This window comes from Fundulus heteroclitus, chromosome 21 (assembly GCF_011125445.2).
Source record: "Fundulus heteroclitus isolate FHET01 chromosome 21, MU-UCD_Fhet_4.1, whole genome shotgun sequence".
In the NCBI taxonomy this organism is placed as follows: domain Eukaryota; kingdom Metazoa; phylum Chordata; class Actinopteri; order Cyprinodontiformes; family Fundulidae; genus Fundulus; species Fundulus heteroclitus.
The window spans coordinates 35,000,437-35,026,414 of record NC_046381.1 but is presented as its reverse complement, the minus strand read 5'-3'; the positions used below and the strand labels follow the sequence as shown (position 1 = coordinate 35,026,414).

At 39.0% G+C, this 25,978-nt stretch overlaps 1 protein-coding gene across 4 annotated transcripts in view; it reads left to right on the top strand.

Annotated features, from left to right (window-relative positions):
* The window catches only part of col11a1a (collagen, type XI, alpha 1a), a 114,973-nt gene extending 89,643 nt beyond the window's left edge, over positions 1–25,330 (top strand). For all 4 annotated transcript variants that reach the window (XM_036125466.1, XM_036125464.1, XM_036125465.1 and 1 more), the window contains 18 exons: positions 5–58; positions 2,485–2,592; positions 2,981–3,034; positions 3,190–3,243; positions 4,932–4,985; positions 10,497–10,550; positions 11,691–11,798; positions 12,501–12,554; positions 12,847–12,900; positions 13,690–13,797; positions 16,161–16,214; positions 16,304–16,339; positions 16,526–16,579; positions 16,687–16,933; positions 18,396–18,508; positions 18,866–18,934; positions 22,454–22,687; positions 24,004–25,330. In XM_036125466.1, coding sequence (XP_035981359.1) covers positions 5–58; positions 2,485–2,592; positions 2,981–3,034; positions 3,190–3,243; positions 4,932–4,985; positions 10,497–10,550; positions 11,691–11,798; positions 12,501–12,554; positions 12,847–12,900; positions 13,690–13,797; positions 16,161–16,214; positions 16,304–16,339; positions 16,526–16,579; positions 16,687–16,933; positions 18,396–18,508; positions 18,866–18,934; positions 22,454–22,687; positions 24,004–24,150 — 1,656 coding nt within the window. In that variant the 3' untranslated portion in view covers positions 24,151–25,330. The remainder of the gene's footprint in view (positions 1–4; positions 59–2,484; positions 2,593–2,980; positions 3,035–3,189; positions 3,244–4,931; positions 4,986–10,496; positions 10,551–11,690; positions 11,799–12,500; positions 12,555–12,846; positions 12,901–13,689; positions 13,798–16,160; positions 16,215–16,303; positions 16,340–16,525; positions 16,580–16,686; positions 16,934–18,395; positions 18,509–18,865; positions 18,935–22,453; positions 22,688–24,003) is intronic.
* The last annotated feature ends 648 nt before the right edge of the window (positions 25,331–25,978 follow it).

The window sequence follows — 25,978 nt, the reverse complement described above, 5'->3', positions numbered from 1 at the left end:
GCAGGGCGAACAAGGTGAGGCTGGAAACCCGGGACCACCTGGAGAGCCCGGAACTGGGGTAAGGAAACTTTTGTTTTGCTCATCTGTCAACATCAATGTATGCTACAGCATTGTCCCACATTTTCACGCGAACGTTTGTTTGTGTCAAAAACGTTTGTTTTTAACGTCGCTCTCAGTTAAGCCCTCTTGTCTAGCACATGCACGGCGCCGCGTTGGTTTTATTTCCTGCAATATGGATCTGCTGGGTATCGCAGACAGAATATTCTGCATAGTCTGAAGGCGTGAAACAGCATACAATCTGACGAGAGGAGGGCTGCTGTGCGTCCGTCACAATAGAAGTAATTGCTTTTCACATTTAGACCGTTGGACCGTCTCAGCGTGGCCTCGCTGTTTCGCGCAGCATGTGGACATGTCCTGCCAAATTGAGTCTCCTTTCAGACTCTTAAGACATTATTAGGGCGAATTGTCTGATGGTTCTGATTTTAAAGGACAATGTTTTCACCAAACCCAATTGTATCAAAACACCAATTTCTGAGTACTGCTGATATTGTTTATTGTAAAGGTTTCTTTTTTTTATATTTTGGCTGACTTTTGTTGTAGCTAGACAGAATTGTCTGAGAAACTCTGATAATTATATTACCCAACCTATATTACCTGATTTAACACTAAAGAGATGCGACAGCAGATTGAAAAGCTAGGATAGTTGGACCGGCAGAGGGATAAGAGTTGACCTTTATTTGCTGTTCTTGACTCACTGTTTACCTACATGTTAGATGTCTGTGGCGATGGGGAGCAAGGAAGGTGTGAATGCTGGAACATGGAAAGGGTCAGAGTTCAGATGCTGGATCGCCGTGGGAACAAAAATGCCTCCTCATTTGGGTTCTGCATCTTTGACAGCACAGTCCGCAACCCATTGGTAGCTACTGAACCCTCAAATGTGAAATCTGTGAAGGGTCATGGAGAATTCTGTTTTTAGAGTCTGCTGTACTCAGAGAGCAGATAGGGCTTTTAACGGGATGACCAGTCATTTTAGGGCAGGTCGTAGAAATGGTTAGTTATGGTTGGATGGGGCCATAATTGAACTTTAAGCACCACAAGCAAAATGTTTTCTCTGGAGAAAAATTTACTTTGGATACACCATGCGAACAGTAAAACATGGTGGTGGTCGCATCATGCTGGGGGCTGCTTTTGCTCTTAATCTAAGCACTGTGACAGGGAAAGGGGTTCACTTTCTAGCTAAGTGATGAGACTCAACTCTCTGAAAGACCTACACTGGTATGGTTAGATCTGAGCATATTCACTCAAAGTCAAAATTCAGACCTAAATCTGTGCAAAGACTCGAAAACTGACGTTCACATGCACTCACCATCCAATTTGACTGGCCAATGAGCTATTTTGCAAAAAAGAATTAGAAAAACGTTCAGTCTGAACAGCTGGTAGAGAATTGGTTGTGTAAAGTATGGACTCAAGAGGACTATAGATTTGCACCGATACCCGATACCAGTATCGGGTATCGGTATCGGGGCCAAAAAATGGCATCGGCGCAACACTACTTACGAATATACAAATATATGCCACACATTTCTTTTATGCACATTTTAAAAATCTGAACTATCCATCCACTTCAGACTTGTACTCTACTTGGGTTGGTGACAGCGTCACAGAACAAATTGCACTCAAGTTTGCAGTTGTGTGTTGAAAATGCATTAAAGTGAAATATGATACATTTTGGAAGGTACTGTGCATTGTTGCAACAATGTATGTGAATGAATAAATATTCCATAGGACAAAAAAAAAATAATCATGACGGTAATTGCTTAATCTACAGTGTTGACATGTTGATGCTAACTAATTTCCACGTGTAGACACTAAAATCAACAAATAACGTGGTCAAATATCGATTTACATTTTCCATTAATTGGGCCTAAAAGCTAGAAAGTCCCTTTTCTTTAGATCTGGTAGAGCTCTACTCTATGGTGGCAAATAGCTGACTGTCACAAAGCTGGTGCAGGAATTAATGGAAATAAGAACAATATCCATCAGATGTGGTGACTGAAAAGTTTTTCATGGCATATTTTAAAAATAATACTTTTTCATGCAAAATAGGTGCAACACTCTGTTGGTGCCACAAAGACTTCCAGGTCATACCGAGAAAGCAGAAGATGAGGTCTTATAGGTTCATAAATGTCATGTTTATTTCTGCTATTTTGGAGTTTGTGCTGCTTATTTATCCAAAGGCACAGCTCCATCATATCTAAGAGTACATAAAAACATCCAGACCTTTCATCTCATTTCACATCAGCAGTGTTGACCGTCTAGGGTTGGTGCCCTTTGTTAAACAATCCAAGATTTTCTTTAGGTCCAATATCTTTCAGGGGTTACTGGCAGCACAAGTGCCTCCCCCCCCCCCCCCCCCCCATCAAAAGCAGCTTCTTCTGATGTTTGCTTATGAAATGTCCCTCCACTCCCACCTCGTCACTGTAGGGACCTAAAGGTGAGAGAGGAGAAAAAGGAGAGGCTGGACCCCCTGGAGCTGCCGGACCTGCTGGTGCCAAAGGACCCCCTGGAGATGATGGTCCAAAGGGCAACCCTGTAAGTCTGACAGATTTGGATTTAACACCTGCAAAAGTGTGGCTCCTCATGCTCAGTCACAATCTGCTTTAGAAGAGAAAAAGTCTCACACAAACCAAAGTTGGGTCACTTTACCTTGCCCTGATGTTCAAGAGCTAAAAAACCTTTTATTGAGGAAGATTAGATTTTATGTCTGCATGATAATGTGATGCAGAGAGGTCTTCTCTCCTGGGTTTGCAACATCATCATTAAGTTCATTAGATTACCTTTGCAAGTTCTAACCAGGTACACGAGGAGTAAATCACTGTCCAAATTACCTCCCATATTCTAAATTCTCAGCAGCTTTTCCTCTGGTGTTATATATTACTTTTTATGTTGCCTTTTTATATCTGATTTTTCTCTCTTACAGGGACCTGTTGGGTTCCCCGGAGACCCAGGCCCCCCTGGAGAGCCAGGTGTTGCTGTAAGTATAATACCTTACACCTGTCTTTATATGAATAGATGAAATAGGTCTTTGTTTAATGGCTCCTGCTAAAATTGTACACTAATCAGAGTAATGAGAGGACCCCCCCCAATTTTCATTTAGCCTTCCCTAACCTGCTTATGAATGTTTTACAGGGTACTGATGGCGAACCAGGAGAGAAAGGAGAGGATGGTGAATCCGGTCAACCAGTAAGTTAAAGATAATTTTCATCATTTGGAATGAATAAACTGTAATTTGTGAATAAACGCCAAACATAAATTTGTTTTGTACTCTTATTTAGAACCACAATGAGAGTATATAGGATCAAATTGTCCATTTGTTCTGTAAATGTTTGCAGTATGGTACAAGTTACAGTTTTACTTCCGATTAAAAAGGTGCAAGTATTTTCTGATTTGTAATGTGAAGTTTGAATTCAATATGTTTATGACAAATTATAATAATAATTTGTCATAAACAGCTGTGTAAATAATTAATTATGAAATTAAAGCCACCGGTCTTATCTCTTCAGCTTGGAATCAAGCCAACTACGATTGACTGCCATATTAAAAGAAAAAATAGTTCCCTTTGTTATACATATTCCTTTTAATCAGCTGTTCTTTGGTCTGATACAAACATTAACAGATTCAAACTACAAAATTTGTGTAAACGCTTGCATAAGTTACTATTTTTAGTATGATTTATGTAACTATAACAGCTGAAAGACTCCTAACTAAATGAACCAAATGCAACCAGTTTTTAAGCATTTTTTAAAATGCACCTACTGAACAAAATGAGTTAAATAATAACTAAGATGAGGTTACTTTGAAGATAACAATTTCTAAGCTAGAGAAAAAAACACATGTAGGCTACCTAATAAGTAGGCCTATAGTAAAAAACTCTCAGTGACGTTTTTTATAATATTCATGTTTATTTTGCTGCAAAGAATAAAATTGAAAATATGATCATTGTTTTCTACAAATGTTATGTTGTGTCCAAACTTTTGACCTATAGCTGCTGTAGTTAACCTGATCTTTGTCATTTTTTAGACATCAAATTCAAGAACAAAAAAAAAAAAAACAGTACAATCAACAGTTTAAAAAAACAAATAATAGTCAAATATAACATTTCTCAATCCAGAATCTCCTTTGCAAGAGTATAGTAACCAGTGTGAGCCTTTAATGTTTCTTTATTGAAAGCTTCTGGTTTGTCTTTAGTCTTAAAACAATAAACATATGGATTGAAAATTTGACTTTAGCGTTAGCGCTAAATTAGCTAAAGCTGAATAAAAACACAGATTCATGCTCCAGCACAGAAACCTTCTCAATCAGAGGTCACAGAGCAGCTCTTAACTGGTATCGAGCTGATATATTAATTCAGAATATAATCCATATTAATATAAACATCTCAGACATGCTGTTCTTATCTGGACGTTGCACACAATTTTATGCGATGCGCATTAACTTAACCAACATCTTCCGGTAAATTCTGAATAAATTGTCCGGGTTGGGAATTGTTCCCTAAATAACTGTTTAATGATTGCTGAAGATTTTATTTAGAACAAATGCACTATAATTGTAATGTCTAACATTTAATATTGTCCAAAACGACTTTTTAAAGTATTTGTAACTTTGCAGTCACCCTGTGATGCGAAAAATGAACTGCACTGTCAATTTTTGACCAGAATAAACGTTGAACATCTGCAGGGATTGCTTGCACTTTACTGCAAAAAAAAAATAAAAAAATAAAAATCTAGATGGAAAAGTGCTGCCATTTATCAACATATGAGTTAGTCTTATTGACTGTGTCGGGGTTACTGAGCTGTTACCGTCCAGCGAGCTGTGTGATTTAATGATCCATGCTCCCTTCTCATCATTCTTTGTTCTCTGCTTGTTTACAGGGACCCCCAGGTCCATCAGGAGAGGCTGGCCCACCTGGTCCACCTGGCAAGAGAGTAAGTCTTTGGCTGCTAGAGCTAATTTCCCTCCAGTAGTTGTGTGTGCATCACTGCTCAGGCTTCCAGCCACAATGCAGTCTCCACTAGATGATGGCCCCGTTGTTTGACTGCATTATTTAAAAAGTTGATCTTGATGATGAGTAAATTCTTGGTAAAACAATGCAATGGTTATCTTTTATTCAAAAAGATAACCATTGCATTGTGTGGGTCATTTTATGCTGGCCTCTTAGCCAATGGAGGAATATTGCTTCACCTGGCAGCAGCTCCTCCTCCACCACCCAATTTTGGCTCCAAAGCTGGAGAGATTCATTCTCATTAAAGGCAGAGTGGCAAAAACAAAGTGGGTGATTTACAGGGTCAAGGTGTTACGCTATCTGTGAAGTAAAGCCTTTTTAAAGCCTACGGAGAAATGAATGTCAGGATGTGAAAATCATGAATCGATTTTTCTCCCCCCCTTGGCAAGAAATTGAAAGGCTTACTAAAAGAAGAAGAAAAAAAAAGACCAAAAGCTGGAAAAATGGAGCTGTGGTTTCCAGTTTGTGTCCCTGTGTAAGAGGGGGAAAAAAAAAATAAAACAAAAGATGTGCAGCAAGTCTGACACATTATTGATCCACGGCTGCCTGACTGACAGCAGCTGCAACACAGAAGCATAAGATGCATCTTGTAAAGTGGTTAAGAGGATTTATAAGAAAAGAAGGGCAGATTCAACAGCTAATAAAACAAACAATAAAAGCTGTAATCATTGAACGTGTTCATTGTGACGCAATTATCTTGTCATGTAATTTCTCCTTTTAATTGACGTAGACGGTGTCCCATTTACTGCTTTTAATCATTTTTGATGGGCAGATCTTAAAATGTCAACACAAACCCAGACAGATAGGTCTCACCCCAATTAACACATACCAAAACAAGCACTACGCAGACCAATTATTAACGGTTTCTGACTTCATCCTGCAGAAAAAGCATTAAATGTCTCATTTTAGGGCCCTATAGCATAATTTTCCAACTTTTCCTTTTTAAATATCTATCATGATAGTGCTATTGATTTATGCTTCTGGAAGCAAGCTACATTTAAAAAAAAAAAGCATGAACAAATAAAGTGAGCAAAAAGCTAGCCAAAAGTTGCCAAAACAACTGCCAATGCAATCAGTATAAGTTATCAATACTTTTATCCAAAGCAGAAAGTATTGATGGTGAAGTCTACAGTTCAAATATGAATTTATGAAGTTTTTAGTTTGACTTTTCCTGAGAAGTTAGGAGAAATATTGTCTTAAAGCAGTATCTGCGAGACCTAGTTGACCAGCACCTTACCCAGGCGATTAAAAGCTCTCTGTGAACAGCCCGGTCTGGCTGTTATTCACCACAATGGTGAGTGTCGGCCTGTAATAAAAAAATTATTTAAAAAAGGTAAAACTTTGTCAGCATTAAGATAGACAGTGCAATGTCTGGTCTGGGTCTTTTGGGTACTTGGGTCACACCAGCACATTTTTGCAAACATCTCTCTCCGCAGAAAACACTATATGCTATTAGAGGGCTGTATAAAACTAAGGAAGCAGCTAAAATGTTCCCTTTTCTATAGAACCAGTCAATCTTTTTCTCAAGAGGGTTTAACTAGTGGAGCTGTCAAAATGTTCATATAAAGACATATATTGTCATCCCAAAATTATAATCACAATTGTTTTGATCAATATTAAAAATCACTATTATTTAAAATGAATGTTTTTATTATGTTTGGAAGAACAAAGTATCTATTGCATTTGAAAGGCTGAATTGCCTTGAAACTTGAAAGTTTTCCTGATACCTTGGTTTGGATTTCAGGCCAATGGTCCAGTAGTAGTTTAGTAGTTTTGAACAAATACCTAATTTTTTTTTGTATTCAGTCAACATTAATAATCTGATTAGATTTAATCGTATATATTTAGTTTAGTGTTGTGATTTATCTTAGACAAAGATGATTTTATATTTTCATCCTGCCCTGACTGTCTGGCTTCATGGCTTCACAAGTCATTAGCAGTCTTGACACTTAGGGAGCTGGTCTGGCTCCAGCTGGGAAGCGACCGCTGCTGGAGGAGCCACCTGTGACAGCTTTGGAACGGGAGACGGGCCCTGGCAGCTCCCACGACCCTTTGAACGCAAGCTTTCACAAGTTTCCAAATGTTTTCAGTAAAGCCAGAATAAAAAAAAATGCTGTTCGCAATGGTGGTTTAGGAGATAAGGAGAAGCCTGTCCTCTTCACCGGTTAACTTAGACAAAGCAGCCCCACATTTCCTGCAAAGAGGATCCCTGAGGAACCTCAGAGTTCTTTCTCCAGCTTGTTCTTCATGGCCCACACACACACACACACACTATTTATTCAATGTGTTCCTATTAGAGATATTTTTGTCAAAACAATACATTTTCTGTTTTTATCAATAAATGTGGTTGCCTTTTAGATGCATATTGTACACTATAACCCATATATGAAAATGCTTTTCTGTTTTAGAGTAGGGTGCCCCAAAGGCTTTTTATATTTCAGAAAAGTGTTGCTTTAAAAAAAAAAAGCTGTGATTATTTAGGCTTTAAACTTCCAAAATCTCTCTGTCTCCGAATATAAAATATGCCGTTTAAGCGAGCTTGACTTGGTTATGATCATTAACCAAGACGGAAGACATTTTGGCATGTAACATTGATATGTCTTTAAGTCTCGCTCAGCTGTGTCTGTGAACTAATGAAAGCTGACAAAGGAGACACTACAGTAACTAGGCAACCTGTTTTCTAGTTTTGGGGAGTAAAAAACAACTGACTCACCAAATTTCAGGAAAATACAGATTTTGTATTTATTTATTTTTTGTCCATTGAGAAAATTAAGCATGCACTGCCTTTTCAAAATAAGCCTGACTGCTTTTCTTCTGCATCCACAGAAATATACATTGGATTCATTATTATGGTAGAAACAAATGCAGCTCCTGAAAAGCCAGGGGATTGTGTTTAGGAAATCGCTATTTTGTGATAACACACACGTTCAGGGAGGCTTAGGAAGAAAAGAGGCTCTAAAATGATCAGTACTGTCCTGCAGGTCTCTCCCCTGAATGGGTAATTTCTTGGCAGAATAGTCTTTTGGCCTTTTGAATCTTTTTTTTTTTTCTAGATTCTCTTCATTTTTTCCCATAGTTAAGTGTTTTTAAGCACTTCTTGCCTGTCTGAGGATCCAAGACGTGCCTGTCCACATTCCTCATTTCATTACTCTGGTTTGCTTGTGGTTCTTTACTGGAAACGTGTTTCTGTCTCAGACTTGATTGAAAGTAGAACAGTATTATTGAGCAAATCAAGCGGGCTGGGAGACAGTGCAGATTTTTTTTTTTTTCCTCATCTGAAGAAACGTTATCCAGTGAAAACCTTGATAATGAGCCTTTGAAGCACAGCACTGTAGAATTAACAAAAAGGGCGCTTGAGGGAACCTTGACACGAGGAGCGCACCTATACTCTCACACCCGCTGCAGTCTAAAATGCCTCGGCTGAAATGGTTCTTTGTGGCGATGAAGAGGCAGGCTCTTCACCACCAGTAAGAGGTACAAATCAGGAGAAGATGAAAGCTCCAAGACCTGAGGAGAGCTCACATTATAGGCTCTCAGTCAACAACACTCAGGCCGCTGTCGGGCAGATCAGAGCAGAAGCAATGGCGGAGGGCGGTTTGAAGATGGAGACTAGAGGTGGAGTTGAAAGGGATCCTTGTGGGTAGGAGAGACTCTGACCGGAGAGAAGATACGGCCGAGCAAACGTTGGCGTGATTGAAGAAGGCTGTGTGTTCCCGTTTGAATCTCTCAGCGTGATTGTGTGTTTCTGTGGGCAGACAAAGGACACTCACTCAAATAGATCTTGGCATAGCAGAACAAGTGCATGTTTGATGTCACTGGATGAATTTCTATGTTTGAAGAATGTTTCTACTTTGCATTTATCAACCAGGACAAATAGTCAATAAGAAATCAAATTAAAAAAATGCCCAGGAGAAGGCTCTACAAAGTCTCTTGTAATAAATATTATTTAATCCCCCCCCCCAGACTAGAGCATTGCATCTCTGTTTTTCTTTTCTTTTTTTTTTTGCTTGCTTTGATTTGGTCTGTAAATATCTGACTGAGAAACATTTTCTAAAGAGTTATGCAGACAGATTTAGGTTTCAAATAATCTTTCAGTTTTATTAATGTTTTGAAGTGGCCAAGCCAGCGCTGATTTAAATCTGAGAGCGATCGGAATCTGAAAGATGCCGAGCTCATCACAACAGATAAATAATCAAAATACCAGAGAAGAGATGCAAAAAGCTGGTCCGCAATAACAAGAAGGCTTTGGATGCCGCGTCGCCAATCCATCTTTTTCCATTCGTTATTGAAGGCTCCGAATCATTTTTAACGTATCATTTTTTTAAGTGTTAACACAGATAAATGTTCTTTTTCAAAAGATTCTCCTTTCACGTCGTTGTTTATGTTTTGAGATGTGAGACAGGGGCGGCAGGGACGCAGGAGTTAGGGAGTTTGTCCTGCAATTGGTGGGTTGCCGGTTTGATCCCCTCGGTTGTTGTGTCCTTGGGCAAGACATTTCCCCCAAAGTGCCTGCTGGCGGTGGTCAGAGGGTCCGGTGGTGTCACTGGATGGCCCAGGGCAGCTGTGGCTACTAACATAGCTCACCACCGTCAGGGTGTGAATGACTGTAGTGTGAAGCGCTTTGGGACTTGATAAAGCGCCATACAGGTACAAACCATTTACCTTTCCTTTCAGAAAAATACAAATCTGATTAATTAAAATCTAAATCTGAAAAGGGGTCTGAATATTTGTGGACTTAAATATATGTTGCTTAGTTTATCTCGTAACCTGGGTAAATCTAGGAGCAAAATACAATAAGGGCTGAGTTTGAAACAATTTTCAGATGTCGCCACAAGACACAACTTTTTTCGATGAATGTTCTGCCGTTGTTTAGCGGTTAGAAAGAATCAGCCAGTTCATTTAACTCAAAAGGTCTTTTCATTCAGAATATAACATTATTATTACCGTTAAAGAGAATGGTCTGCCTTGATATGAAAATGCACACAGCTTGCACCATTTTTCCATTTAAACCTTCAAGTTGAACTCTGAAATTCAGCTGAAAAGTAGTTCTACGTTTTTCGATCAACCCTGGACCTTGGATGGGTTAATTAGGCATGAGTTCATGCAGGGGATTTCTGGTACTTGAAAACATTAGCTAACAGACTATTTGGTTGATTAAAAAATATATATCAACTTCTCTTCAGGTAATTCAGACAGATTTTTTGTTGGGCCAAATCTGCAGTCAGTAATAGCGGTTAAAAAGCTTTTTCCTGAGGCAGTGGCACAGCCAGAAGTGTCATTACAAATCAAGAACTTGGAGCTGAATCGATGGCTGCAGACTTGCTGACAACGGCATACCTACAGTGCTGTACTCTATGAACTACAACACCCGCTTTCCTCTACGTTGCTGTTGTGCTGGGTTGAATTGCTGAAACTCTGTCCTGTGACTTCTCAGGGACCTCCTGGAGCTCTTGGAGCAGAGGGCAGGCAAGGAGAGAAGGGCGCCAAGGTAAGGAAATCCATCCGCTCTTTGCTCGGCAGAGTCAACTCAGCTGAATGGTTTAACCTCCATTGCAGAGTACATGGGAATGTACGGATACGTCTTATTGCAGTAAAATGAAGTTCTGCTGGTTGCTCTTTGGTTCTGTGCCCTGAGCAAAGAGAAACAATTTTACGGGTTTTTAGTGTAGCCGTCATTCTGTGTTATTTTGCTCCAAAGTTAGGTGACATTGAGCTGTGATTTGTCCAAGCAATGTCTTATTTTCATCAGGGTGGAAATCTATACATATGTTGTTTTCAGAATCAATTACCGTCAGCTGGCACAGGCAGCACAATCCATCCCCTTATTGCTGCCGCCGTGGCTACTTGAGTCTGAACGTAATTATTTCCAGCAAAGTGTAATTAAAATGGGAATAGTTTTGTGATCCTTCTGTACGCTTACTGGTTAATTTAATGCTTACTGGTTAATTTAATATTTGCGTTGCGTGAAAGCCTCTCAATATGAAAAGGGTTGTAGATATTGAAATAATCTTAATGATCTGAAACAGAGAGCTGTGCAGCTGTATCCAGCCGGAGAAGGAAAACCTGTGAAACCGTGTTTAGAGCTTTGCTGTAAACCTCTAATCTCCACCTACTTCTCAGCCAAGACTTGATTTACTGTGACTTTTGTCCACGTACTTTCTTTTTATTCAGAGCTAAAGCATCTATTATTATGCCTGTTCTGAGCCGTATTTAAAGCAGATATTCTTTTAGACCCTCGCTTACATGATGGCAATTGCCTTACATGCAAACTGCACTGCTATTTCAAACTCTGCAGGCTGCGACTGAACTGATAAAAAGTACTCTGAAGCTCTGAGAGGCTACAATGCACAGTTGACAACAACATACCGAAATTGTTAATGGGTTGTAGATTTCTGAGGCCATCACACACGCCGTCTTTTATCTGCATTGCTTCATTATCGTCTGTTATTTTGTTCCACCTTCATATTTAGATTGAACATTTTAAATTCCAGCTGTTTAGCTACTTTATTTGGTAAATGATTTGAGAAGTGAAGACGTTATAGTTGTGTCCTGTTCGCTCACATTAAAAACATTTATATACATGTTTACATGTCTTAGTTTGATTATTTTCCCCCATATCCACATAAAGGGTGAAGCAGGTGCTGAGGGCCCAGCTGGTAAAACAGGACCTGTTGGCCCCCAAGGACCTCCTGGGAAGCCAGGTCCAGAGGGTCTGCGTGGAATCCCTGGTCCTGTGGTAAGTCACTGCAGCATCATGATGTTTGCAGGCTAATGATGCCTTGTAAAACTACTCATGACCCTTGAATGTGACTTACATTTTGTCATGGTACAAATGCAAATTCTAGTGTATAAAATGGGGATTGTGTCTAACAGACCAATGAAAAGGTATCGAAATACATATAATATGTTTTTAAACAATTTTACAAGTGTATATGGACCCATACACCCCAATCCTCCAAAGCATAATCCAGTAAAACCAGTCCAAGTGTGTGCCTCACTCTTTCGATGTCTTAAAACTTTTAAAAACCACACATCGTTTCTCTTAGCTAGTTTCTCCTGTGAAATGCCAACAAAACACATTGAAGTTTGTGGTTGAGACGTGACAAACTCTGGGAAAAAGATCTTTTCCAATGAAAGCTGTTGGAAGGCGCTGCAGACGGCGAGCGGCACTCTCACAGAGGCGTGCACAGGCCAACTGAGGCACACACCTACAGTGCACACACACACACATAAAATCACTGCTAAGGTATGATGATAGACTTCATGGAATAATCAATACTCCCATTTGGCTTATACTTTAGTTTTACTTGTTTATTCCAGCACACTTTTTCTCCCTGTTTGGGCTATTAATCATCGAGTTGCTCAGAGGAAATCAATGGCGGAGCGGTGAAAATGCAGCAGCCCATAATGCTCTCTACAATTTAATGTTTTTTCACAGGGTGAACAAGGGCTGCCCGGTGCCCCAGGACAGGATGGTCCACCAGGTCCAATGGTAAGTATTCAGAGTCAGTCCTGCCTTCTCTCCCTGTCCGGATTTATTTATTACCAGACTTCTTCTCTCTCTTTAGTGAACTTTAGAACCCAGCGTTCGCACCGTACCGCAACTCGCGCAATTTGGCCCCTGCTGACGTCATATTTTATGGATGTGTCTTGTCTCATTTTATTAAATTAGTTTTGTCACACTCCCCTTTTCCATCTGCACCTTTTCTTCTTAGAGTGCTTTTCTAATTGCTCTGATTGATTTTTCTGAGTGAAATAAAAATTTCAACGCGTCTGTCACGCAGGGCCCTCCGGGTCTTCCAGGCTTGAAAGGTGACCCTGGCTCCAAAGGTGAAAAGGTGAGTCTCTTCTCCCCCCCCCCCCCTTTTTATTTGTGCATCCGATTGCAAGCTTGTTGCATTTTTTGAATCCGAGAAAAGCCCGGCATTATTTACAGGACCCTCTATGCAGCAGTGTGGCTCAGACTGTAGTCTGCAGGGTTACATCAGGCGAACAGCACTGGTGCTTCTGTGTTTTATTTTAGTATAATTGTGTATTATTTGAACAATCTCGAAAAAAAAAATGAATTCACTTTTTGTCTTAGCTCCTGAAAAAGAAAACGTTCTCGCTGGGGATGAAAAAGCAGCGGAATATGATGTATCACTCCAATCTGTCCAATCTTTCTATTTTCTTTGCTCCCACTGTCACATTTGCTGGTGAAGAATAACTGCTAAGGATATTCAGACAGGGCACATTACTCTATCTAAATTGCCTCCCACGCCCTGACATGATGGCTTGAGAGAAACTATTTGAAAGCACGCAACAGACTGTGTGTGTGTGTATGTGTGTGTGTGTGTGTGTGTGTGTGCGCGTGTGTGGGCTACATTTTTAATGCGGCTGAATCTCGTCGCCCGGCTGGAGATTGCTTATTTCAAAACTCCTTACATCCGTGCGGTGAAACGACCTTTGCATTTGCTGAGAGGTTCTTTCGTATGAGTTGCAGAAGCGACCCTCCCAGTTGACCTGCTTAAACTGGGATGGCAGGTTCAGATAAATCCCTGGCAGCGCGACGTAGATGTATTACTCTGCTGACATTTCTCGTCGATTTGACTGTCTTGTGTGTGCGCATGTTTGTCTTCACCCTGCAGGGTCACCCGGGTCTGATTGGTCTGATTGGACCCCCCGGAGAGCAAGGAGAGAAGGGAGATCGAGGTCTTCCCGGGCCCCAGGGTTCTCCTGGTGGCAAAGGTGACTCTGTAAGTGCCGTTCGGCCTTCACCTCATACCAATGCTCATCCCATTTGTCCTTTCGCTGTGGCCAAAGGTGTCGCCACGGTCGCTGTTGTTTGAGCTCGTGCTGCATAGCTAAGCCCTGCTGATGCATGGCTAGGCTCTGCAGCCTGCATCCTCTCACTTACTGCTGTAGAAAACAGAAGCAAAAGCTTCGATTGGTTCAACCTCTGGTCAGGTGCGGCTGAAAACGCAGGCACTGCAGTGCTTTATTGTCTCTGTCTCTGCCACTGTTTTTGGACCACCTTCAGAGTGAGTATAACTATTAAAACCAATCAGAATTTATAATCTGCAGATTTTGTAAAGCTTTGACCTGCCGATATCAGTTTTAGCCAATACAGATATTTCGCTTTAGACGCCCTAATACCAAAAGAAATAAGGACAGCATTGCTGTTATTTTTCTTGCCATCCTGCTTACAAACAATCGTTAATCTTTTATATTTTAAATAATTATTTTTTATTACCGTCTAAAAAGTTATCTAGCTGACATTTTGAACTGTCTTGAGTATTTTATGTTAGCGAACAGTACATTTAGCACAGCTAGGATTATTTAAACCACAGTATGGGTGTTATCCCGCCAACAAAAACGTAGATTTCATCTTAACGCTGAGATTTCCAGAAGGTTGCAGACATTTCCAAATCCAGTTCGTTCCATGACAGACGCACGTTATTTCTCCTTTGTTTTTTGTTCTGGCTTTTTCACAGCCAGAACGCACTGGACCCATGTTGGAGAAAACGGAATAAAACAGAGAAATAATTCTCGCATCTCTGGGCTTCCTCTGACTTTAAAAAAAAATAGCTAACTGTGAGTCTTCAGTCGATAATGACGTCTGCAACAAAGAGTCTCGTTGTCAGCGTGGCGTGGTAGCCCATGGTGCATTCATGGATCACAAAAGGATCTGACTTTTGAGTTTCCGAACATCCGGTCACCACATGAGGGCAGGGCTTTGAACCGATTTTTTTCCCCAATCGGTTCGTTCCGAACAGAAACGAAATTATAACGTTTCCGATTATGAGTTCCACCAATAAATGGACGTTCCCGAACCGGTTAAAACAAAAAAAATACTGTTCCCAGAACGGTTAATTTCGCGTTCCTTTAGTTTGACAAATATAGATATTGATATTGTGTTTGGAATGAGCGTTTTACTTAACGATGGATCGTAATTTACCTCTTATTTAAGATGTGTAGCTCTAGTGGAGACACCTCTCTCTCTCCAATCAGTCAGCGAATGTGTGATGTGATGTCACACAGGAAGTGAACCTCAGCCGTCATGGTAACGTGCGCAGGAAAATAATAACTTTTTTTTAGTTAGTTAATTAGGCAACGAAAACTTTGAGGAACGAAATAAAACCGATATTAACCTGTTACCATTATTTTTAAATAAGTGTTCCAGTTCCAGAACATAAAAAATAAAAAACGTTTCAGGTTTCATTTCTGTTCCCTGTAAAATACAAAAAGTTCCCGGTTTTCGTTTTCGTTCCTTGAACCGGTTCAAAGCCCTGCATGAGGGCCAATGAAGCTAAAAAAACATTCAGTTTTGGAAACCTGCTTTTCTTTCTGTCCTTCACTAACTTACTTAGCTAAAGTTTAGCTCTGCATAGTTTAAATAATTAATGTAAATGTTTACTTTATCATTTTTCTATCCTCCAAGCTGTTTATTTTTCTTTTGTCTTCTCACAGGCTTGCCGATTTCTCTGTAGGCAACTCTGTAGTCCATATGCTCCTTTACAGCATGTGTTATGATTGTGAATACTTTCTGTCTGTTAAATGTTTTGCTGAAATATTCTCACACCGTATGGATTGCTTTAAACTAGTAATAGGTTCTTTCAAAGACACAGCACAGAAACTGACATAGTTTTTTTCTCCCATCCCCTTCAATGAGAAGTGACGCTGAAAGCAGGCAAACCTCTGGTCTAACAGCGGCCTTGGTCCATTTTTATATAAACCTCGCGTAATGACTGAAAAGGGAACTTAGTCTGGCCTTTCTCTGTTATTTAAAGCGATGTATTAGACTGAGATGTAGGTTTATGAATGCAACATGTTCTCTTTTGTCAAAGGGCTGGAGGACCGTTTATTCAGGTGGTTGTTTTTATTTTCGAACCTGATAGAAAGTCCTGTTTTATTTGGGTTGACTTGATAAGATAATGACCTCAGTGATTCACATAAAACCAGCATGTCATTAGGGTTGCTTTTGCCTTCTTTTTACGAGTACTAACATTCATTCATCGTCCCCGTTCGTGCTGTTTTTCCGTAACTAGCTCTTGTTATAAAAAGCCTCTGAAACCTGTATTTGTTTCACATCCACTAATGAATCTTTTGATTTCGTTAGGGTATGGGTGGAGCTGCTGGTCCTCTTGGTCCTCCCGGTCCCCCTGGTCTACCTGTATGTATTATACCTAATAAAATGTGTTTATGTTTCCGTCCCTGATTGAATGACCTTTCTAAATTTCTAAATTAATGCATGTAATACAGGGTCCTCAAGGTCCTAAAGGAGCGAAGGGTTCAAGTGTAAGTACAAAAATGTTACTTATAACACACACACACATATATATATATATATATATATATATATATATATATATATATATATATATATATATATATATATATATATATATATATATATATAAAACCAGGTAGTTTTCAATCTAGCTTGGATAAGACATTGTACCTATGTTGTTGCTTTTTTCTCAGGGTCCTGCTGGTCCAAAAGGAGACACTGGTTCAATAGGTCCTCCTGGTCCTCCTGTAAGTGTTTCTTAAAGGGGTTTAGTACCTCCTGTGATTGCATAAGTTAAAATGATCCCATCCACACGAGGCGAAGATGTAAACCTAACCATTTTGTATGAAATCAGGGCCCACCGGGTGAGGTTGTCCAGCCCCTTCCCATTCAGTCGCCCAAGAAGACCAAGCGCTCCAGTGACATGCAGTCGGACGCCGCTGGCGCCTTCATGGATTATGGCGAAGGCATGGAGACCATCTTTGGCTCGCTCAACAACCTCAAACAGGACATCGAACGCATGAAATACCCCATGGGCACACAAAACAACCCAGCCAGAACATGCAAAGACCTCCAGCTTTGCCACCCTGAGTTCCCCGATGGTAAGCTTAAATCATGCATCCAAGCCATGGGTTTTGGTATAAAGCACCAATTAAAACACTGGGTTTAAATCTTTGCCTTAAGTTGGAGGAGGAACACAATATTCTATGTTGGACCTACATGTTCATATCAATGTGGATACATGCCTGTTTTAGTAGCTCTTTGCTCTTATGATACTTTAATTATAAGAACGAAAATCTTCCACGTCAGCTTAAAAAATATGACCCTGAAACCCAAGTGTCTTTTCCTTGGTATTTTAGGTTTTTCCCTAAATCTTCTGGTAAAATCATCAGCCCCATTGTTGTCAGTGTTTTTGATGTTTTTTTGTAGTTGTCAGCAGCAACTGTGCTTATAGACAAAGCCATATGTAGGCTATGGATTGGTTGAATTATAGTCATTCTGAATAGAACACTAAAGCTTTCATGCCCTCTGAACTTTTTCACGTTGCATCACATTACAACCACAACTTTGTAGGTACTTTACTCGGATTTTATGGGACAGAAAAGCACAACGAGGCTTATACTTGTCTATTACACTTTTCAATACAGCTTAAGTTCAATAAGATCAGATGGAGAGCATATTTAAACATTCAGGATTCAAGTTTTGTTACAGATTCTTAATTGGATCTAGGTCTGGACCAATGTAGCACATACAAATGCTTAAATTTAAATTCAGACATTCTATGTTAGCTCTGGCTCTATGGTTCACACTGCCGCCTAAAGTGACCCAATTCCAATTTTTTTGTCCATATGCGACCTGTATCTGATCTTTTCATGACAATCTGAACAACACAGATCGGATTTTTTCAAATGCGACCCAGGGCGCTTGGATATGTGGTCCTGAATCCGATACATATCTGATCTTTTCAAATGTGACCTGTGTCTGTACGCATTTATCCGACCTGTACATCACCGATACTCGACAAACGTCACTATTCTGCGTCCTGCTGTGCAGTAGCGGGAAGAAAGACGACACCCATAGCGGACTACAATGAGGAGAGCAGTCAATGGAGGGAAAGCTCCGGTTAGAAAATAAATTAATGACCCCAAAATGAGTGCCAGCATTATAACCCATGTTTACTTCCGCAAACACTGAGCATAATTGTTACGTGTTACGTAATCGTGTCCTCGAGTGCGCATGCGGGACACTTAGGTGGAACGCATTCAGTTCCCACAGGAGATCACATACAAGTGGCATACATTTGGAAATGTGAACGGACACGCATAAAAAATCCGATTTCACAAAACAATCGGAATTGAGCATCAAGACCTGCAGTGTGAACGTAGCCTAAGTTTAGTGTCATTGTGATCCTGGAAGGTTCACAATGACACTAAAATATGCAAGAAATCCCTTCATACATATTTTTACTATCCCTCACAGTTTAATGTGGGCTAAATTGATTTATCATCATTATCTATGGAGATGAGATGAACGGGATAGTTAAGTATTCTTGGTTCTCTTCAGGTGAATACTGGATTGATCCGAACCAAGGCTGCTCTGGGGATTCCTTCAAAGTCTACTGTAACTTCACTGCTGGGGGCGAAACCTGCATCTATCCAGATAAAAAATCCAACGGGGTAAGTGATTTTAGCTTTATAATGTCACTAAGCTCATCAAATAATAGGCATTTGGGTGTACATACATGTCATACAGTAGTTATCAGAGAAGGATTTGTTTTAACCAGGAGAGATTTTTATTTTATTTTTTGCAAACTTCCGAATGTTTCCTCTTTTGCATTGTGAAGATTATTAGAAAGCAAAACAAAGACACCTTTATTTTGTTCCTGCATAATACAGTCATATTTTACCCTAAAGGCTGTGCTATCACACAACAAATTATTTTCATGTTTTCTTGATGATTGATTGCAAGTTCTAATACCCATGATAATGTCCACATTCTCCACACACTGATGTGTTTTGTTTTGTTGCCTGCAGGTCAGAATATCCTCGTGGCCTAAGGAGGTTCCAGGTTCATGGTTCAGTGAATTTAAGCGTGGTAAAATAGTGAGTGTTTTTAGTCTTTCATCCGTCTCCCCCTGCTCTCAGCACACTTCAGTCTGTGCTTCATCTTCTGTGTTGGTCTTGCATTCTCTAAGTGCCTGCAATGGTACTTCGAGTTTATTAGCAGCTTCCAACTGGTTTTCACACAGTAATATCCCCATTTTCATTATGAGCCAGTGACCAAAGGTTGCTATGCTTCAAGGGAGCCTAAACTTTGCATTTTTTTTTTTGCCATTTTTCATATTCTAGACAGAGGCTGAACATGAGATCTGGACAAGAGGCAATTTGAAGGGTTTATGTGCTTTTATCAGTATATTTCCAATTATAGTTAAAAACTGGCCTTTTGACAGTACTTTCTTCATGTAGTATGAAAGTCAGAGCTTGATATTCCCCTTCAGGTTGGCATATAGCTTCATGACCATAGAGAAATTTATATTGTTTTTTTGTTTTTTTAGTACAATGTTGAATGTCAACCAGTTCATGCTGTCACTGAACTGAAAGAGTTTTTCATACCTATAGCATACCCTTACAAAGGTCATGTATCACTCAGAGGGAGGCGTAGGGTCAGTTGATGCACTGGTTCTGTAGAAGCATTCAGAGACAAACATGTGCTGTCATACGGTTTATTTTTTTAGATAAAATGTTTGTTAAAGTGAATTTCATTAGAGCGGTTGAGGAACTATAAGGTCAAATTTATCTGCAAATGTGATAATCTTGAGTAAAAAAAAAAACAAAAGAAAAAAAACAGTGTCACATTATTTCTAGAATAGTTTATAGATTAAAAACTAAAACGGATGGATTGTTGTAATTAGAAACTTTGTAATTATTCCTACAGCTATTAAAATGACATAGTATTGATTATTACAAATGTAATAACTGTATCTATAACAATAATCAGTTGTTTCAGTTCTGACACATCAACTACTAAAATACAGAATAAACACCCATCAGAACAGCAAAAATATAACCTAGTTTTGCTGTTCTGCTACCTATAGATTAACATAAGCATAAAAAGCTGGTATTAGCTGGTTGATTGGCTGAGCATGTAAGTTATCTGTTCAGGTAGCCAGACTGCAGTTCGCTGCCTAATAGACATAATGCTTGTATTATCAATTAGTGATGGTACTTTTTTAGTTCTACACTGACTGTTCTAAATATCTGAAATGTTTAGAAACAACTAAATTATTTCTAATTATTGTTTGGTTGTGTTTGATTATAAAAAAACATGGTATCTTTTTTTATATGTCTACTTAATTACTATATTTTAAATGTCAGCCATTAGACTATAGTTATTCATATTATGAAAATCAAGATGTGGACCTCTACAGGCCAGTCAGGGCAAATTAGCAGATGCAGTCCTGAATGAGGAGTTTGGATGCCATTCTCTTAGACCAGGCATGTCCAAAGTGAGGCCCGGGGGCCATTTGTTGGCCCTGCACTGATTTTGGGTGGGCCCCCAACTGCATTTCAAGGAACATTTGGTCCACCAGCACAGGTGGCTGATGCAGATGGAAGCTTTTAGTTTTTAATTAGGGCAAAATTATTACAGAAAATGTAAGATCTCACGAGTGAAAATGTTAAGTACAACACAAAGTATTCACTTTTTAATAAACACACTTTTGACATTCTCTTTAATTTAATAGTAACATCTATCCAATGACATTTAATTACTCGAATGCAGACTTTGGTGCTTTAAAATCGGCTCAAATAATGTTCTTTCATTGCTAGACCAAAATAAGTTCAGATTATTATTGTTAAATAGATAAGCAAAACCCTTTTTTATTACTTTTGGATCTACAATGATTTACACATTGATTTCCTACAGAAAATCTGACTCATTTATTTAAAATGATCAAATTTTGTAGAGCAGGTAAAAAATTACAAAATTTGTTTGGTTCAAAAAAATTTGATAAATGTTTTGACCCTTGAGCTCCTTTGACTTGACAGTTTTGGCCCAGGTACCAGTTTGGACACCCCTGCCTATAACTCTCTATGATGTTCTTCAAACCTCTTTAAAACCATGTTTGTACAGTGGCACATAACCCCTAAGACCACTACCAGGTATATATCGATCTCCATGTGCTTGGTTCATGCAAAAGCAGCAACCTCAGGGGTGTTAGGACCTATAAACTCATTATTTGTTAGCCAAAGGCACCTTCTCCAATGGTTTTCCAGTCTAGTTGTGAGATCCATGTAAAAACTGTTGGCAAAGTTCTGGGAGTGCGGCGATCGTCTGGGGTACCCTGACTGTTCTGGGTCTATACAGCCTCTTAGCGCGCTGATTGTGTTGGCAAAACAAGACAAAGAGCGGTGGACTAAATGATCGGAAATCTTTCTTTAATATTCATAACAAGCAGTTTATTCTCATCAATGAGATTGTTCTCTATGTACTTCACTGAAGATCAGATGTCATGTTCCTGTCATCAAATCTGTGGTTGTCTCTCACCGGAATACTTAGTAGATACTAGCCTTCGTGTACAGAAAAACCTTGAAAAGTTTCAGGAGAGCTTTATGTTTTATTCTAAAGGGCACTTAGGCACTCAGTTTGCTCTTTCCAACAAAGAAACTTTTAGCAGATGCGATGTTTCATCTGATCTGCGTGCAGAAGTCAACGGGGAAACATTTTTTCTATATTGCCAGTTTAAATAAAGTCGTCATTGAACCTTTTTTTTCATGAAAAACAGGATGAATCCAAGCTCTTAGATGTTTTGTTTTACTGGTTTCATTTCACGGCTAATGTGCACCCTATCCTGCACTTATGTGGTGCTTTACAGACAAGACAGACGTGGCCTTCGTGGCAAGCAAACATCGATCTAAAATATTGAAACACTTTTCTGCATTGATGTTGCAATTGCAGAAGACTAAATAAGGTTTTAGCCAAACAACTAAAACACAGTCACAGAACCTGGTGGTGTGGATGCATTCCAAGTGCATCTCAATGTTTGAGAATACTGTCTCATCTACAAGTTATTTCAGTCATTTATTTCAGAAGTGACACTTGTGTGTTATATCCCTTCATTAAAAACAGAGTGACATCTATCAAGAGAATATCCATTACTATGGCTTAACAGTAACGCAACCCCTCATTCACTTTCTCAGGAAATAAGAATATTAGTACATTAAAATAAAATACAGTTTTACTGACTCTGGATTTGAACACCAGCAGATGACATGGCTCCCAAAATCTGTCTCTATATTTTTAATCCAGACTTTGTGACATTGATTTCTAAATTTAATAAAGATTCCCTCCCATCTGAAAAGAGTTGGGGGACTTTTTTTTAACCACACAGTTTTCGTTTCAAACTAAATCAAGGGTATTCATGAGCTGTTGACCACCATCTTACAAACAGAATTAAACACTTAAAGTGGAGCTATTTAAAATGAGTTTCAGATTTATATTTTAAATCAATAAATGTACTGTATTGTTTTTCTTACTCTTCCTTTAAGCAATCAAAGTCAAACTGTGAAAATCCTTAAGCTGATATTCGTTGTCTTATCTTGTTTCCTTGTGCTCCCTGGTAGTTTTCCTATGTGGACGCTGATGGAAACTCGATCAACATGGTACAGATGACCTTCCTCAGACTACTGACAGCCTCAGCCAGGCAAAACTTCACCTACAACTGCCACCAGTCTGTGGCGTGGTACGACGCGTCCAGCAACAGCTACGACAAGGCGCTGCGGTTCCTGGGCGCCAACGATGAGGAGATGTCTTACGACAATAACCCTTACATTCAGGCCATCTCAGATGGATGTTCGGTAAGCAGTGTTCATAAATAAAATTGTCGTTCCTGAATGCAGAGCAAATAGAATTTGTGTTTTGGGTAGTAGTGACACACTGCTCAGTTTCCAATCCTAGTTTCCAAGTTTTTGGAAAGCTTTGACTGGCCGATTTCAATCTTAGCCAATTCTGGTTTCTCTAAAAGTATTCTCATATAGGAAGACAGAACAGCCTTCTTGCCATGAGCGGTCATTAATTTAATATACATTAGGAAGGGAAGAAACCTACTGTTTGAGAGAGCAACCACTGTAAAACAAGGTTTTCCTGTTATTTTAAGACAAACACAAAAATTATTATATTTAGGCAACTTTCTTTGAACCGGCAGAAGAAGAAGAAGATTCCTTGTTGGGTTTTTTTGCCATCACCAAAGAAATGTGGAAAACAAGTGAACAGATGTGCCATGTTTGACCGCATAATACCACCATAGTTGAACAGGGCAAATACTGTGTATTGGTTCAACATATGCCTTAAGAAACATGTCATCTCAAGGCACTTTACAAAGTCAAATCATATTATACAGATTGGTCAAAATGTCCTGATCCAATCTGTATAATCAGATTGAATTTGACTTTGTAAAGTGCCTTGAGATGACATGTTTCATGAATTGGTGCTATATAAATAAAATTTAATTGAATTGAATTGAATTGAAACTGTAATATCTAGTCTTTTTCTGTTTGGTGAACACAGTTTCCTTTCCAATTAACTAATCCCATTACCCAGTCAGGCCAAATCAAACAGAAACCTTCCATCTTCCCGATCCAGCTCTAAACAGTAGTATCGCCTTCATCAGTGTGGTTTAAAGCAACTAAGTAACTCAAAACACAAATTACACTTTGGACTGGGTCCTCTGTTAATTTGTTGTTCATACATCATTTTTCTTTTTTGTAAGAATTTTACCCTTTTTCCTGAGTACTTTAAAAACCCAGCAGAAGCAAAACATAATTAAGTCATGCTTTTACCATGAGGTGAACATTTGCCTTTCAAATAAACATTAAGGGGCTCGTAAGTGTTTCATCTTGTCAATGCCAGCCTAACAGAGCTATTATTCCTGAATGAATGGAATAGCATGGAAAAGCTGTGTAGCTAATGCCGGCTGATAACTGTGAAAAGAACTCTTTGTCTTGTACCTTTTTTGGCAGTTTATGTTCTTGCTCAGGTATGTTAGACGTGAAGAGATTGCTCTCTAATCTTGATTTCCAAGCGAAAGGATTTGTGATTATTCCTGTAGATTCTTCACAAATCAGTTGGCGTTAAAAAGTTTTTTTTTTTTGTGTCATTTTCTGTCTTGTTGCAGACGAGAAACGGCTATGGAAAGACTGTAATGGAGATCAACACTCCCAAAATTGATCAGGTTCCAATCGTCGATGTCATGTTGACTGATTTCGGGGACCCGAACCAGAAGTTTGGGTTTGAAGTTGGACCCGTCTGCTTTCTTGGATAAACAAAGAAAAATAAAACAAAGGACTCGATGAGGACAGCAAATAAAGTCAAGCCAGGACATCCTGGGTGCCACAAAACCCCCCATTTAAAGCCCCCCCCCACCCTTTTCTATGCCACATGCAAGTTTTGAATGAGAGTTGGCGTAGCAAACATGTCTTTCCATGTATGCGCGTGTCATCCAGGAAAGGCTTGTTGCCCTTGTAGGGCTCGAACCACATGACTAAAGCACGTTACGGAAAGAAGGTGAAGGACATCGGAGCGCGTGGCAGGGGAGGAGGAGTCGGAGGTGACCAAGAGGCAGGGTCTGGTGACATGAGGTGAAACAGAGCTCTTCACTCAATTCTCCAGGTGCTGTACGAAAACAACAATGGTGCTTGATCAACAAAGAAAAAAAAAAAACACACAAAAGTATATTGTGGTGCTAAGAAAGAAGGTGTATTTTGATAATTATAAAAAGTGTAATTATTATTTTGTACAATACTGTTATTTCTAAATCCACTTTCAAAACTTGCATGTGTATCAGAACCTTCTTTGGGCTCAAACATATACAGAGTAAGTTAAATCCATCATTGCTTCCGGTTTCTTGTCATTTCACCTCTACATTCTGTGTTTTTCATGAAGCAAATAAAAATGAGCATTTAAATAATCCATTGGCAAATTAGACTGAATGCCCCATTGTATATACTGACTTTCCAAAGCTTGAGGTTTTTGTTGTTTTAGTCTTGTGATTGTAGATGAAACAACTGCATATATCACACCAGCACAAATACGGCAACATCTCCCACTAATGTTGTGATCCTGTGCTCCTAGAAGGCAATTACGTCCTCCATTTTCCTTTTATTTAATTATATTTTTGTTTTGTTTTTTTTTCAGTTTCACTTTTTTTGACTGGCTTTTGCTTTGGTTGCATACCTCAGACTTTCTCGATAACCTTTAAAAAGCAAGGATTCTATGCCCTGTATATACCCTGATTAAGCAAATAAATTTATATATTTTGGGTGGGGATATTTTTTAAAACAGAGAAAAGCCTAAACTGTTTAACATCCACTGTTCAGATCCTTCTGTGAATGCAATGAGAAGCCCTTGCAGCAACCAATTTTTGTTACTAAAACGAGAAAATGTTTTATTGTGCTGTTTTTTTTTTAGTTCATTTAAATATTAAAAATGGATTTTAAACAATAGTGAGCCAAATGTCTCAGTTGTGTGTAAAAGATTTAGAACAACTCCTTAATTTATTTTATATATATATATATATATATATATATATATATATATATATATATATATATATATTAAAATGCACACACACACACACATTTCTTTGCTACAGGCTGGATAGCCAATTGTAATATCCACATTTGATTTAAATATCCTTGTATTTGATGCTTATTTTATGTGTTCTATATAACATGTGCACAGAGACCTCCATGGACATCTTATTCTCCCATTCAGATTTAAAAGAAATCCCCAAGGCTCGTCATGTACAGAAGGTACAAAGTTTGCAGTAAGTGTGGTTAAGTGTTGTGAGACAATTCTGGAATATTTCACAAACTTTCAAGTCACTTTTTTATATATGAAAACAAAGAAAGTTTTAAGCCAAAACTATATCTGATGTGTGGGTTGGAAAAAGTAGAGAACAAATCTTCTGGGAATTACTTCAATAGGGAACAACAAAAAATAATAGGCACAGAAGGCAGATACTTCTTGTAGATGTCTTAAATAAGAGTGTTTGAAGGGAGAGAGCAATGCAAACAGTGTGGGAAACCTGTTTGTGATTAAATTCCTGCTCTCCTTCACTTCGTACATAGGAGGCCAAATCGTCATACATA